The 12707-nt window shown below is 38.0% G+C and overlaps 2 protein-coding genes across 5 annotated transcripts in view; both read left to right on the top strand.

Annotated features, from left to right (window-relative positions):
• The window catches only part of LOC145784772 (semaphorin-3B-like), a 166282-nt gene that overhangs the window by 130675 nt on the left and 22900 nt on the right, over window positions 1-12707 (top strand). The window contains exon 20 of one of the 4 annotated variants that reach the window (XM_082596623.1): window positions 6558-7275. The exons of the other annotated variants lie outside the window; for them this stretch is intronic. Coding sequence (XP_082452749.1) covers window positions 6558-6586 — 29 coding nt within the window. The 3' untranslated portion in view covers window positions 6587-7275. Of the gene's footprint in view, window positions 1-6557; window positions 7276-12707 lie in introns of those variants that run through there. 4 annotated transcript variants of the gene reach the window in all.
• Window positions 2980-6534, top strand: LOC145784774 (uncharacterized). Its single transcript, XM_082596626.1, has 4 exons — window positions 2980-3138; window positions 3792-3926; window positions 4022-4302; window positions 4450-6534. The coding sequence occupies exons 1-4, from the start codon at window positions 3042-3044 to the stop codon at window positions 5191-5193; spliced, it is 1257 nt and encodes a 418-aa protein (XP_082452752.1). The 5' UTR covers window positions 2980-3041; the 3' UTR covers window positions 5194-6534.

Here is a 12707-nt window from a genome sequence, read left to right as displayed (position 1 = left end):
TCTCTTGACAGTAACAAGGCTATGGGACCGGATGAAATCCATCCAAGATTGTTAAAAGAGGCTCATTCAGAAATTAAATATCCACTGCAAAAAATCTTCAACCGATCTCTTGCAACATCAAAGTTACCAACAACATGGAAAGAAGCAAAGGTCACTGCTGTCTTCAAAAAAGGAAACCGGCACTCTGCTCTTAATTATCGACCGATCAGTCTTACCCCCATTGTATGCAAACTCTTGGAAACTTCTGTCAGGAACCATTTAGTACAACACATGCAGGCAAATGATCTTTTCTCAAAGGATCAGCATGGCTTCAGGGGTCAAAGATCGTGCTTGACTCAACATATTGAAGTCCTAGATGATTGGACAAGAGCGATAGATTCTGGTTCAGGTGTGCATTGTGTATTTGTTGATATTATGAAAGCATTTGATACTGTCCCACACAAGAGATTAGTAGCAAAATTGAAAGCATATGGTGTAGAAGCATCACTCCTGCATTGGATTGAAAACTTCCTGCAAGAGAGACAACAAAGAGTCACAATTAAAGGTGCATTCTCCACTTGGACTCCAGTAAAGAGTGGTGTTCCCCAAGGGAGTGTTCTCGGACCCATTTTATTTCTGTGCTACATTAATGATCTGCCAAATGACATGAAAACCACTGTGAAGATGTTTGCAGATGACACAAAAATCTATAAAAATGTTAAGTCCATAAATGACTGCCTGTCCTTGCAATGCGATTTAGATAAACTTGTTGCATGGGGAAAGAAATGGAAATTGAAATTTCATCCAAAAAAGTGCACCACAATGTCTATTGGGAAGCACACACCCAGCTTTGATTATAAATTTAAAAATACCAGTGGAACATCTACAGTCCTCAAATGCATTGAGAATGAAAAAGACCTTGGAGTGATTTTTGACAACAATTTAACCTTCAACACCCACATTCAATCGGTAGTATCTGGTGCAAACAGGCTTGTTGGATTAATCAAGAGATTATTTACATTTCTCGATATAAAGATGTTTCTTATCCTGTTCAAAACATTAATACGACCCAAACTAGAATACAACAACACCATTTGGCACCCATACCTCAAATACAACATTGTATCTTTAGAAAGTGTGCAGCGCCGAGCAACAAAACTTGTCCCATGTCTCCATGACCTGCCTTACGATGAAAGACTAAAAAGACTAGACCTACCAACACTAACATTTAGAAGACTCCGAAATGACATGATTCAAACTTTCAAGTATCTTCAAAATTTTTATGATGTTAATGAAAAAGAAATTTTTTCCTTACATGAAGGTGTCCACAACACTCGAGGTCACAAATTTAAATTAAAAGTCAGTACCTTCAAAACAACAAAGCGAAGAAATTTTTTTCCGAATCGGATCGTAAATGAATGGAATAAGTTACCCGAGCAAATTGTCACAGCACCTAGTTTAAACAGCTTCAAAGCAAGACTGGATCACCACTGGCGAAATAGAGAAGTTAAATTTGACCCAATTGGGTAGTCATATTTTGCAAGTACTGGCCGCCTCCACTAATGTTGACATTCAGTACATCTTGTAACTTGTACAGTATATAACGTATGTAGCCCATTATTGTATGATGTATTGTATACCTATCTCTACTGACAGTTATATTCTATCTTATATGGTGTCTCCAGCCCCAGGTGTTTTTGTTTGATTTTAGTGTTATGCTGTGCCTTAAATAAGATATGTATCATCTAGGTAGTATTGACTCGTTTTTCTTGGTATTTTGTCTCTTGTTTATGACTTCCTTGTTGGTATTCTATTTCGTTTTTTTTTTATTTATTTAATATTGCTACGTAAGTTATGAAGGTGAAAAAGCACTGCTGTGCTTGCAACTCCATTATTATTATTATAAATCACTATGCAGCAAGTCATTTGATAGTATAAGTCATACTCAGTTGTTGGAGTTAGCTGCATCATGTCTAGAGCAATGTGCATCCATAGATTTGACCATTTGCAATGAAAACACATGTGTGCCTTTATTAAAATTTATTGTAGAACAAATATCTTTACTCCAAGTACCAAAAAATGCTCGTCGCTATTCCACCAATACTATCACTACTGCATTTTTATGGCAACTGACCAGTTCATCCCTTTATAAAAAACTACGAAATTTTTTTGTATTGCCTTGTCGAAGCCGTCTTCGTCAGCTTTCTACTGGAATGACTGTTGACTTTGCAAAACTGGATTTGGAATATTTAAGATTACGAACATCTGAATTATCTCAACGGGAACGAATTGTCGTTTTAATGATGGACGAAGTGTATACTGCTCAGCGTGTTGAATATACTAGTGGCTCTTTCATTGGTTTAACTGAAGAAGGTCAGCCTGCAAAAACTGTATTGACATTTATGGTCCAATCAATAAGTGGAAAGTACAAAGATGTTGTTTGTCTCATTTCTGTAGAAAAACTTGACACTAATTTGTTGAAGAGTTGGTTTGAACGTGTGATGCTTGCACTCAATGATATCTTTTTTGTAGTTGCTGTATCTGCAGACAATCATGTCTGTAACAGGTAAGATAACATTTTTCTAATTACATCATAGTACCGGTAGTTTGTTTGGGTACTTACTGCGTAAGCTGTTCATATAATTGTTTAAATAAAATATTTTATTATGCTTTCATTCTCATATGCTCGATAGTCTCTTAGATCTCAATGAAATAAAAACTCAAATTTTTGCCTGTTGCTTTTGCAACTTTTTATAAATATTGTTTAAAAACAAAGTGACATCTATTGCTGTATATACCATTTTCACCACTTTAAGCTGTACTTTTTGTTTTATAGGAAATTGTTTGTTGATCTGTGTGGTGGAAAGCTTTCGCACAGCATAGAGCATCCATTGAGAAAAGAGGAAAAACTGTTTTTATTTTTTTATTTTACTCATAACCTGAAGAATATTTACAACAATTTTGTAAAAAGGAAAAGGATGCATCTCCCTTGTACTGGCCATGAGCACCTGCTTGGTCAGTCATGTATTGCAGAATTTCATCATTTGTCTCGCCTGTATGCTATGGAAGAAGACAAGGCATTAAAGGTTGCTCACAAACTGAAGAAATCCTCATTAAATCCAAGCAGCATTTCACGGACATCTCCACTACATGCTCTCAGTAGGTGTTTGGTTAGTGTTCTTATAAATGCATTATTGTACAAATGTACAACTTGGTAGAAAATGCATTCAATGTAACTTCTTCAAAAACTTGAAGAACATGTAATCAAGTGCAAATTGTATAATAGGGTTGACCAGATATAGCATTTTAAGATCCTGAGACGAATTGGTAATTTTAAACGTTGATTGGTTAAAATATTTTTTCTTTTTTCCAAATGTAGTTCTTGCAATTTCTATCCGTCTCAAAATTCCATGGTCACACCTCCCATCTTCAGTTATTAAATGTCCAAGATAGGAAAAAGATTTTACTTTTTGTATAATTTCATTGTCAATTATAATTTGGAGTACTGGAGTGTCTGATGATTTTGAGATTATCATTGATTTGGTCTTTTTAGCGTTAATTTTCATATTAAATTTTTTACCAATTGGCAATTGAGTTAACATTGTCCACTATTTCTTGAAGATCTTCTTGTGATTCAGCCAACAGAACAGAATCATCAGCATAGCGTAAATTTGTTATGTTCAAGCTACCGTATAGCTATATAGCTGGTAATAAATTTTATGTATTCATGTGCAAGGTGTGTGTTTGTGTTCATGCCAATGCTTTACTAGTATTTTTGTGTGACTATTGACTAGTTATTTTTTGGCATGCAGGTGTTTTCAATGAATCAACTGTTCGTGGCTTGGAACATTACAGCACAGCTTGTTCAGCATTTTCAGAAACTGCTCGATATATCAATTTTGTCACCAACATTTGGAAAGTAATGTCTGTTAAAACTTGTTTTAAAGGTATGTACAGTCTATGGAGGTCAAAGAAACAAGCACTATAGTGCAGATAAGCTGAGCCTATGTATAACCCTATAAAATTTTGGTACTTTGTTCAGGAGAGAAGAAAAGAGATCCTATGTTCATTCCATTAAGCATCAGCCATGAGACAAATCATGTTGGGTTGCTTTTTTTGAAAGAAGCAACAAAAATTTTTGAAGAATGGCGTGTTTGTGGAACGGCTGGGCTTTCCAACGAGACATTCACAGCTTGCATTCAGTCCATGGGAGCAGTAGTTGAACTTGCCACCTACCTTCAAACCAATCATGGTTTTGATTATCTGCTTTCAGGCAAGGTTATGTCGGATCCTATTGAAGGCCGCTTTGGCTGGTATAGGCAGGTCAGTTTATATTATTCTGTACTAGTATTATTAGATCACTGTATATTAGATCACTATATATACAGAGATCACTGTATGGTTTGCTAAGGATTCGCTGGTGTTGCTTTTAATGCGTTACATATATTGAGTTTCATTTTTTGTATACAGGTCAATGGCGGCAATTTCTTTATTTCCGTCAAGCAGCTGCTTTTGGCTGAAAAGAAAATACGTTGCTTAAGTTTGCTACAGCAGCAAACTCTGTTGGCAGCCTCAAGAATTTCTGACATTTTTTCTAATGATGACGATGGTAGTGAAGTTAATGAAGAGCAAGTTTGGCTTGCAGACTTTTTTCTTGGTATTGTATTAGAGGATATGTCAGAATCGGATGCTGCTATTGCCTACTATGTCAGCGGATACATTGCACGCAGCATTGTACGCCGCACGAAGTGCTGTGCTTGCAAGGAGTTGCTAATAAAGGGAGATGATGAGCCTGATTTGAAGAGCTCCATCCCAAATGAGCATAAGCATCTGTTTGAAATGGCTAACCGAGGAGGTTTATGTGAACCGTTTGAATTTTGCTTTGGGACAACTGTACTGGCTGCTCAGTGTTATCAGGCCATCATTAATGATCCTTCTATGATGAGAAAGTTTTTATCTTTAAACAGTCATCAGCGTGCCTTTGTTGATGCAATCAAAAAGATGCTATGCTCATCAAAGATTCTTGTTAGTTTACTAAATACAAAATGTTCTACTGGGCATTGTAATTTTGACTTAATTGTGCAATGTGCTTTTAATTGTTTTTCAAAAAATCAGCTTAAACGTTTTAACAGTCAACCAACTGTTGATACACCACAACCTAAACTGCTTCGAAAAATCAGAAAACTAACATCAAAAGCTTCTAGTAGCAGCTAATTTTAAGTTGTAGGAAATATGCTTACATATCTTCACATGTCATTTGTATTGAACTTGTATTTTCATTTTTTTCACACTATATGTATAATGCGTATGATTGTCACCAGACTTCTATCCAGTATTATTTGTGCATAATGTTATAATTCATTGCGATTAAAGGTGGGAAGTACTTTTCCGATACCGCTACTGGTACCAACAATACATTTTGAGCCAAGTATGGAGTACTGAAGTACTTTTCAAAGCTGATTTCAGTCGATGCCGGTACTTTTTCGGCTCTTGCTTAGCTAGCATTATATCCACATTAGCGAGAATGCTTTCAGGTGTTTGGCTCATGAAAGTTGGAATTTACGCAATATTATCACACCTTTCAGGCTCCTCGGTTATCAGTAGTCTGCAGACGAGCTAGTCACTGTCAACGCTTATTTTGGCACTAATGTCTGTGTGTGCTTGGTTATTATACGTCTTTACTGTATTCGCTATTCCAACCACGCCACTGCTCTATTGTGTTTTAGGGTAGTATTTTTATGCTTTATTTTGTGTAACTAAAAGAAAACTATCTGTTTTATTGCTTCATATCTACTGCACACGTTTTAATTTGAATTTATGACTCCTGTTACGATTACGATGCATACCCATTTTGTTTTCTCTTATTGCTTACCGTATTCATAATTAACGTTTGTGGTAGAGCTTTCTTTAGCCTGATGGCAACATGCCATACACTTTTGTACTTGTACATAGATGACTGAGTGCAGTGGCGTTGCCAAAGGGGGTTTAGGGGGTTACAACCCCCCCTTTGGCACGCGTGTGACGTCACAAGAGCGAGTTTTGCCAATACCAAACACTCAAATATCTCAGCCAGGAATTAACAAGGAAAAAACATAGAGACTTAGCTTTATTACCGAAAAATGCCCAAGAAAACATGATCTTATCCTTTTGCTATGCCACTGGACAGCACCATTTTACAGGAATATTTATACCAACATTTTTGTTGAAAATGCTCTCAGAACGCACCAAATTCAAAGTAATTTTTCTGGGGGAGTTCCCCCAGGCCCCCCGCCGCTGGGTGTCGCCTTTCGCGAAGACAACGTCGGGCTTCGCCCGCCGGCCGTCAACCCCCCCCCCCTTTCAAAATTCCTGGCTACGCCACTGACTGAGTGCCTCCTGATTGCATCGTATCTTCACAATGTGGTGATTTTGACGTCGGCCCGCTCCTGTCATAGATATTTTCTAGTTAGCAATCCCGTAGTTGTAGATATCCCTGGCCTACACACTAGAAGAATGTGTTATGCTGTAACTGAAATGTTTAGTGTCTGGTGTTACTCAATTTTCAATCCGTTAACTCACTAAAACTTATTCTTTTGAAGGTGTATCGAAAAAGTATTCTGTGGAGTAAATGACGTCTTTGTACGTTTTGGATTCCGTTATAAAGACAGTGCTACCAGATGAGCAGCCCAAAACAAATGTGTTGACAAAGAACTGCATTTTCTCTTAATGGATTACTGTTTGTTTTACAAAAAGACGGCTGTACCAATTGTTCTTTACAGCATAATTGACTACTTGCTTGCCTTGCCATTATTTTGTCTTGAAAATTTATATTTTACTGCGACGATAAATCTGTTGGCTTCAGCAAAATATTTATGAACTCTCAAGCGTTACAGTGGATTGGGCGGAATTGTAACTCGCAAAGAATATTAGCCAGTTTCATTGTTGTTTTCCCATTTCTTGGAGAGAGCAATCTTGTGCTTTTGTTGCATTAAGGTAGAGCCTACCCTGTAGGGCTACTAGGCTACTGCGATCTTGCAGGACAGAAACGAGGGGAATTGAACCAATAACTCTATCAAACTGTGTTTTTTTTTTTATAGAGAAAGGTCGAGAAAAACGGCTAATGGCAATGGGGCAAACGGTCTTTATCAGTTTTTTCGAAAAAATAGTCATTCCTCCAGCCACAAGAAAACTGTTACCATAACATTGTTCTTAGCTTGAATTTGTATGTTTTTTCACGCCTTATTGAATGCTATACTTGCTCAGTTTATTATAAGCAAAACAAAAAATACTCTATATTCATTAAATTTTGATTTCTTGTTTTTGGTCATCATCGGCGTATAAGCAGATCTTTCCAGGCTAGATTGGAGGGCAGGAAATCATCAGCCACTCAACAGTCTCGTCGTCCACTACCCTCAGACCATGCGCACCATGTGGAGGCCGGTGAGTTAGGCAGTGGTGGATGACATGGTCTGCAGTCTGTGCAGTGGCACCACACTCACATTCTGGTGAATGAGCCAGGCCCCACTTGTGCATGTCCAAACGAAAGCGGCCGACTCCAGTTTGCAGGCGGTTAAGCCTGACTCACGCAAGCTTTGTGAGGGACATCCCCGGTGGACGGGGATCAGCGTCGGTTATGAAGTCACGGAGCGTGGAGGTGTGGTCCACTCCGTGTTCCTCATGTGGTTCGTCCAGTGTTTTGCACTTAAACCAGGTTCTTCTGTGTTCTTAAGTAGTTGTGCGGCAGACACAAAGGAGCGTCTTGATTTCAGCCTCTGCTTGATAGGTGGTGGTCGCTTGAATGTTGCATGGAGGTGATGGTCGTGGTCCAGAGTGCGGCGAGCGAGAGAAATCATGGCTCTTTTACGTCGTAGCTCAGCGGGTTGGGTGCCTAGGATGGGTAATAGACTAATAGTCCAGTCGCTGAATGATTTGACCCGGAAAAAAAATAACATTAAGCTGAAGTTTTGTCAGGAGGTTCGATTGGTGATGTGGAGTCACCAAAAAAAATCCCCATGATTCCTCTTTGGGAATAGTGAGTTTTGGCCATTTTTTTTTCTATAATGGCAGCAGCTCCCATAGGCCAAAAATTCGAAATCGTCTAAAATTTGATCTTTTATACCGCATTAGAAAGATAATTTAATGCTGAATCGCTTTTCGCATTAAGCAGTCTGACCATAGAAAGAGAACATCACACAGTAGCCTACGACGATTGAGGTTTGAGATCCAGTTTAAGTTATTGTTTCTTGTCTTAGTGGGTGATAGAATGGATGAGCTGGTAGATGATGGTGTTGATGAAGCTCTCATCCCTTTTTGCGACGGTGTCGTGTTGGTTGTTGCGTATGCTGTTAATAGCCTATTTACAAACATAAAGTACAGCACAAGCAGTCAACATTATTGTTAGGAAGGCCTAATCTTTTTATTTCGGATTTCCACTAAAATTGTCACAAGAATGCAAGAAAGCCTTTTTACGCTTTCTTTCTATTGCGTATTCGTTTTGCTTAAATGTTGTTTTAGTTTATAAAGAAAAAGTGACTTTGTATCAGTCTTTTTAATTAAAGAAGGAACTTCGTTCCATGTATTCGCACGTGTGAATTTCATTGAATTTGAATGCTGAATGCGTTTTCGAATTCCACTGCAAAAGCAGAGTTCTGGCAGGAGGTAGCAGTCAACAATCTGAAGCTGCTTTGTCTGAGAATTCAAAGCTGTCATCATCTCCTATCCATCGATTTCGTCAACCCATCAGTAATCTAAAAGATACCGGAACATATCAGAAAATACTCGAGAAATCTGAAAATGTTTCTATCCTTGTCCTGCTTTGTCATGGAATAGCTGGAAGTGGTAAATCGCAAATTGTTCGCAAATTGGCTAAGGAATTCTCTTTTAAGAAAACTTCTGATCAATGTATAAAATGGCATATCCAGTGTAACGACAGTGGCCATGATGTTAAGCAAGAGTTAGAAGAATTAGCGAAAGAACTTCGAAGAAATTCATACATACAAAGTGATGATAAGTATCAATCCATAGTAAGATCCATTCATAAGGACCTAGCCTGCTCTTTGGCTGCTGTTTTGTTTCGTTGTGACGTCCCGGTCTTGATCATCATTGAAGATTCTGGAGGAGATTGCAAGAAGATTTTGCAAGATTTTTTCCGATTTTTGCAAGATGGCCCAAAAGCTGAAGCTGTTCTTCATGTGTATATTACGTCTCGTGTGAAGTCAGTAGTTTTATCAGATGACGAAATACTTGGCTTAAAGTTTGTTAAAATGGAGCATGTGAAAGGCTTCAGTAGAGATGAGGCTGTAGATTATTTATGTCCTGATACGGATGATGATGATGACATGAAAGCAGCTGATAAAGTTTTTCAAAGATTTAGTGGCGTTCCACTTGGACTGCAAGAGCACATTGCAAAAATTCTCAAATAAGTTACACAGACTACTTGGAACTTGTTGAAGAAAATGAATTGGAAATACAAGAAAGTGAAACGAAAAAGATTTTGGCTGATTACGGGGAAAGTGCTGAGCATGTGTTTCAAGCTCTTACTCTGCCTTTTCAAGCAACAGACGAACCGAGAGTTAATCTGCAGTGGAAGGTTTTGTCGTGCTTGTCGTACTTTCATTATGATCGAATTCCTAAACTTTTGATCATGGGTTGTTTTCGTCATTTACGTGAAAAGGTTGTCAAAATGGTGCGTTTGAAGGAAGACAAAGGACAGCTTGTTACCAAGTTAACAGAGCATGACATGTGTACTGTGACAGATAAAGACGAAGTTACTTTTCATGAAGTCGTCGTCAACTCGTTTCGACTGAAGGCAGCTAGTATGCAGCAAGCTTCCAATTTTCAACCATTGAAAAGTGCTATTATAGTCATGTCTGGATTGCTAACTAAAGATTAAAGAAAAAAAGAAAACCAAACCAAGATGTTCCGATTACGTAGGCACGTGCAGTCACTGCTGGAGAATGTTGAAAAAGATGATAAACTATTTGCTGGTGAAGATTCTTTTTTGCTTTCAGCTCTTGTAAGCCATCTGTATGAAACAACGGCTGCCATTATGTTGGCAGAATCACCTGTTCATGGAAGTATGAGCAATAAATATTTTGAAGCAGCTCTTCGCAAGCTGTGGAGAAAAAAAGAAGAAAAAAGGCTATTTTCTTTAATTGATCCAGAGCAGGAAGACAACACTGTGGCTCAATATGTGGTTCAAGAATCCAAAAACTTAGCTACAAATCTTCCAGACAACTTCATATTGAAATACTATTCCAAATTGCCAATGCCTGTAGATAAAGAAGAGCTTGACTTTCTGAAATCAAGAAGTTCAGGTAACTTTGATGCAGTTTTAAAGTCCATCACATCATGGACAGATAGTGGTAAAGTGCTTCGACAACTGCAAGGTTGTGAAGTGTTTCTACCTGATAAAAAACTCCGAGATCTTTTTTTAGCAGAACGAATGGCTTCTATCTTACACAGCTGGAGTCGTGTTATTTTATATGCTGAAAATGATCTCGCATGCGAATATGAAAAATGCATCTGGTTTTCATCTCCTTCACGGTGCATATCAAGAGAGTGCAAGGAAATGTCAAGCAAGTCTTTACTTGCTGAACGTCTCGCCATCACCGGTGGAAGTATTCCAATACTTGTCAGACAAAAGAAGAATACAAAGAGTTTAATGGATGTTATAAGATGTGTGAGGCAGCACTTTCAGAGCAACTTTCAGATTCGTTACCTCCAATGTATGAAAACGGATTGTTGAAGGAAGTTGATGGCCCTTCAAATACGAGCACTCGACTGATTGTGCTTCGAAGCTTGGTTCGAAGTTATGGGAGGCTTCTGAAACTCAACCCCGATCAAAGCCTTACTGATAAAGCTGACAAAGCATGTGAAGACTTGATAAAACTAGCATGCAAGCATTTGGACAGCAAATCGAATGCAATCATGTGCTTAATTTGCTGTGCCAAATATTATGCCGGCAAAAAAGACTTTGAGAAATCTATGGATTGCTTCAGGCAATACTTTGAGGAATGTGAAAAGTTCAAGCCGCGCTTCAATGTTCACTGTTGGGCTGTCTACAATTACATGAGAGCTGCCTATCATGGAAAGAATGAAGCCAAGCTAGAAGATGCGAAGTGTAAGTGTCATGAGGTCTTGAATAGCCCGGAAATTATGTCACAAGATTTGCACAAAAAGCTACATGATTTACTGCATAGTGCATGATGCTAGCATTTAATCAGATTGTCTCAGTTACTATTCATCCAAGACACCGTATTGTCTTGTATATACACTATATACAGACCGTGGTGTTATTGCAAGATAGTCAGAAGGCTTTACTTTTTGGAAGGATGCTAACCAAGTAAGCGAAATTTCTCCGTATTTCCTCATTTGCAGCGTGAATGTATCAATACAAAAAGACCAATTTTGCTAACTACGGTAAGAAGTACTGCTCTTGGGTTACGGCACAGTTTTTACTGAAAATATTACGTCGGTGCTGTAAAAAAAACAATGATTGGAAAATTAATTCCAAAAACACTATTTTGCATTATTTCAACTCATGTTTCAATATAAAATGTCTTAGTCTTGTGGTTGTTAATGTTTTGATTCAAAATTTAAGAAGTTTCATTTGAATTTGAAACAAAAATGTTATGCAGGAAATTATCCAGAAACACCACAAACCTTGTCCACTAGAGATGCAGCAAACCCAAAATTTCTATCCGCACACCGCAACTGACTCATCTATCCGCACACCGCAATTTATCTGGAACTTTGACACTGCTCCGCATACCGCAAATTACAAAAATTTTAAAGAATATTTTAACGCGTTATTTTTTAGAAAGTCAATTGTAGCAAAAAGCACCCATGGCGTATAACTGGTAACCTGCGGTACGGTACCAGTACAGTTGTGCATTAATTGGCTAGGCTAACCAGATTATATTCTCTTATCAGCAATGCATCTAAGTTCTACGACATAATACAAATGTCACAATCAATGTGCAAAGCCTCGCGTCGGGCTGCTTTGCGTCTTGACAGAATGTGCTGTTTTCATTATGGAATTCTTGAGCGGTATGTTATTATCGGTCAATGACCAGTAGTAACCTCTAATTGTGAAGTCGTTGTTCTGCAACGTAATTCTAGATCATTCTGTATCTGGAACGTTCTGTTGTTTTCACAATTGCCAATATCGTTTGTCATGATGTCACAAGGTTGTTTACGAATGGACCTCTGATTACGAAATCTGTATTATGTAACAGTCCTCTACCCCTACGTGACATTCTTTAGATTTCTTTGAACTTGCTTGTTTATGCCGCTCAATGCTACGTGACCGACGATGAGTTCGTGTGATGCAACACTACGTCACCTTCTCGAAGTTACTGGACTGAACAACCAACTATATAAATAGTGGTGTAGTTTGTGTAATGTATTATTATTATTATGGTGATTATTATGAGTTGATTATGAGAGTTGTGCTATGAGTTGTGGATTGGTAGTTGATGCAGAAATTAGAGTTATTTGAGAAGCCGTTCGTTAAAGTTCTTCAAGAAGTCAGATTATCATTTCACTAGTAGAATTATTCGACATTTAATTGACTGCTTTTCGGTTTGACTCATTAAACTACGTCATTGAACCTTTCCAAGTCTTTTTCCTGGTAAGAGATAGAAAGAAATCGTGACAACAAACAAAGACAAATACAATGTTCCTGGATCCAGTATCAGGACTTTTGAACACTTTTTGTAAGCAATAATGCAATTTTAATGTCAGTG

Source organism: Aplidium turbinatum, chromosome 15, assembly GCF_918807975.1.
Source record: "Aplidium turbinatum chromosome 15, kaAplTurb1.1, whole genome shotgun sequence".
Taxonomy (NCBI): domain Eukaryota; kingdom Metazoa; phylum Chordata; class Ascidiacea; order Aplousobranchia; family Polyclinidae; genus Aplidium; species Aplidium turbinatum.
Note: the sequence above shows the minus strand (reverse complement) of the source record. Positions and strands in the feature narration are given on the sequence as shown.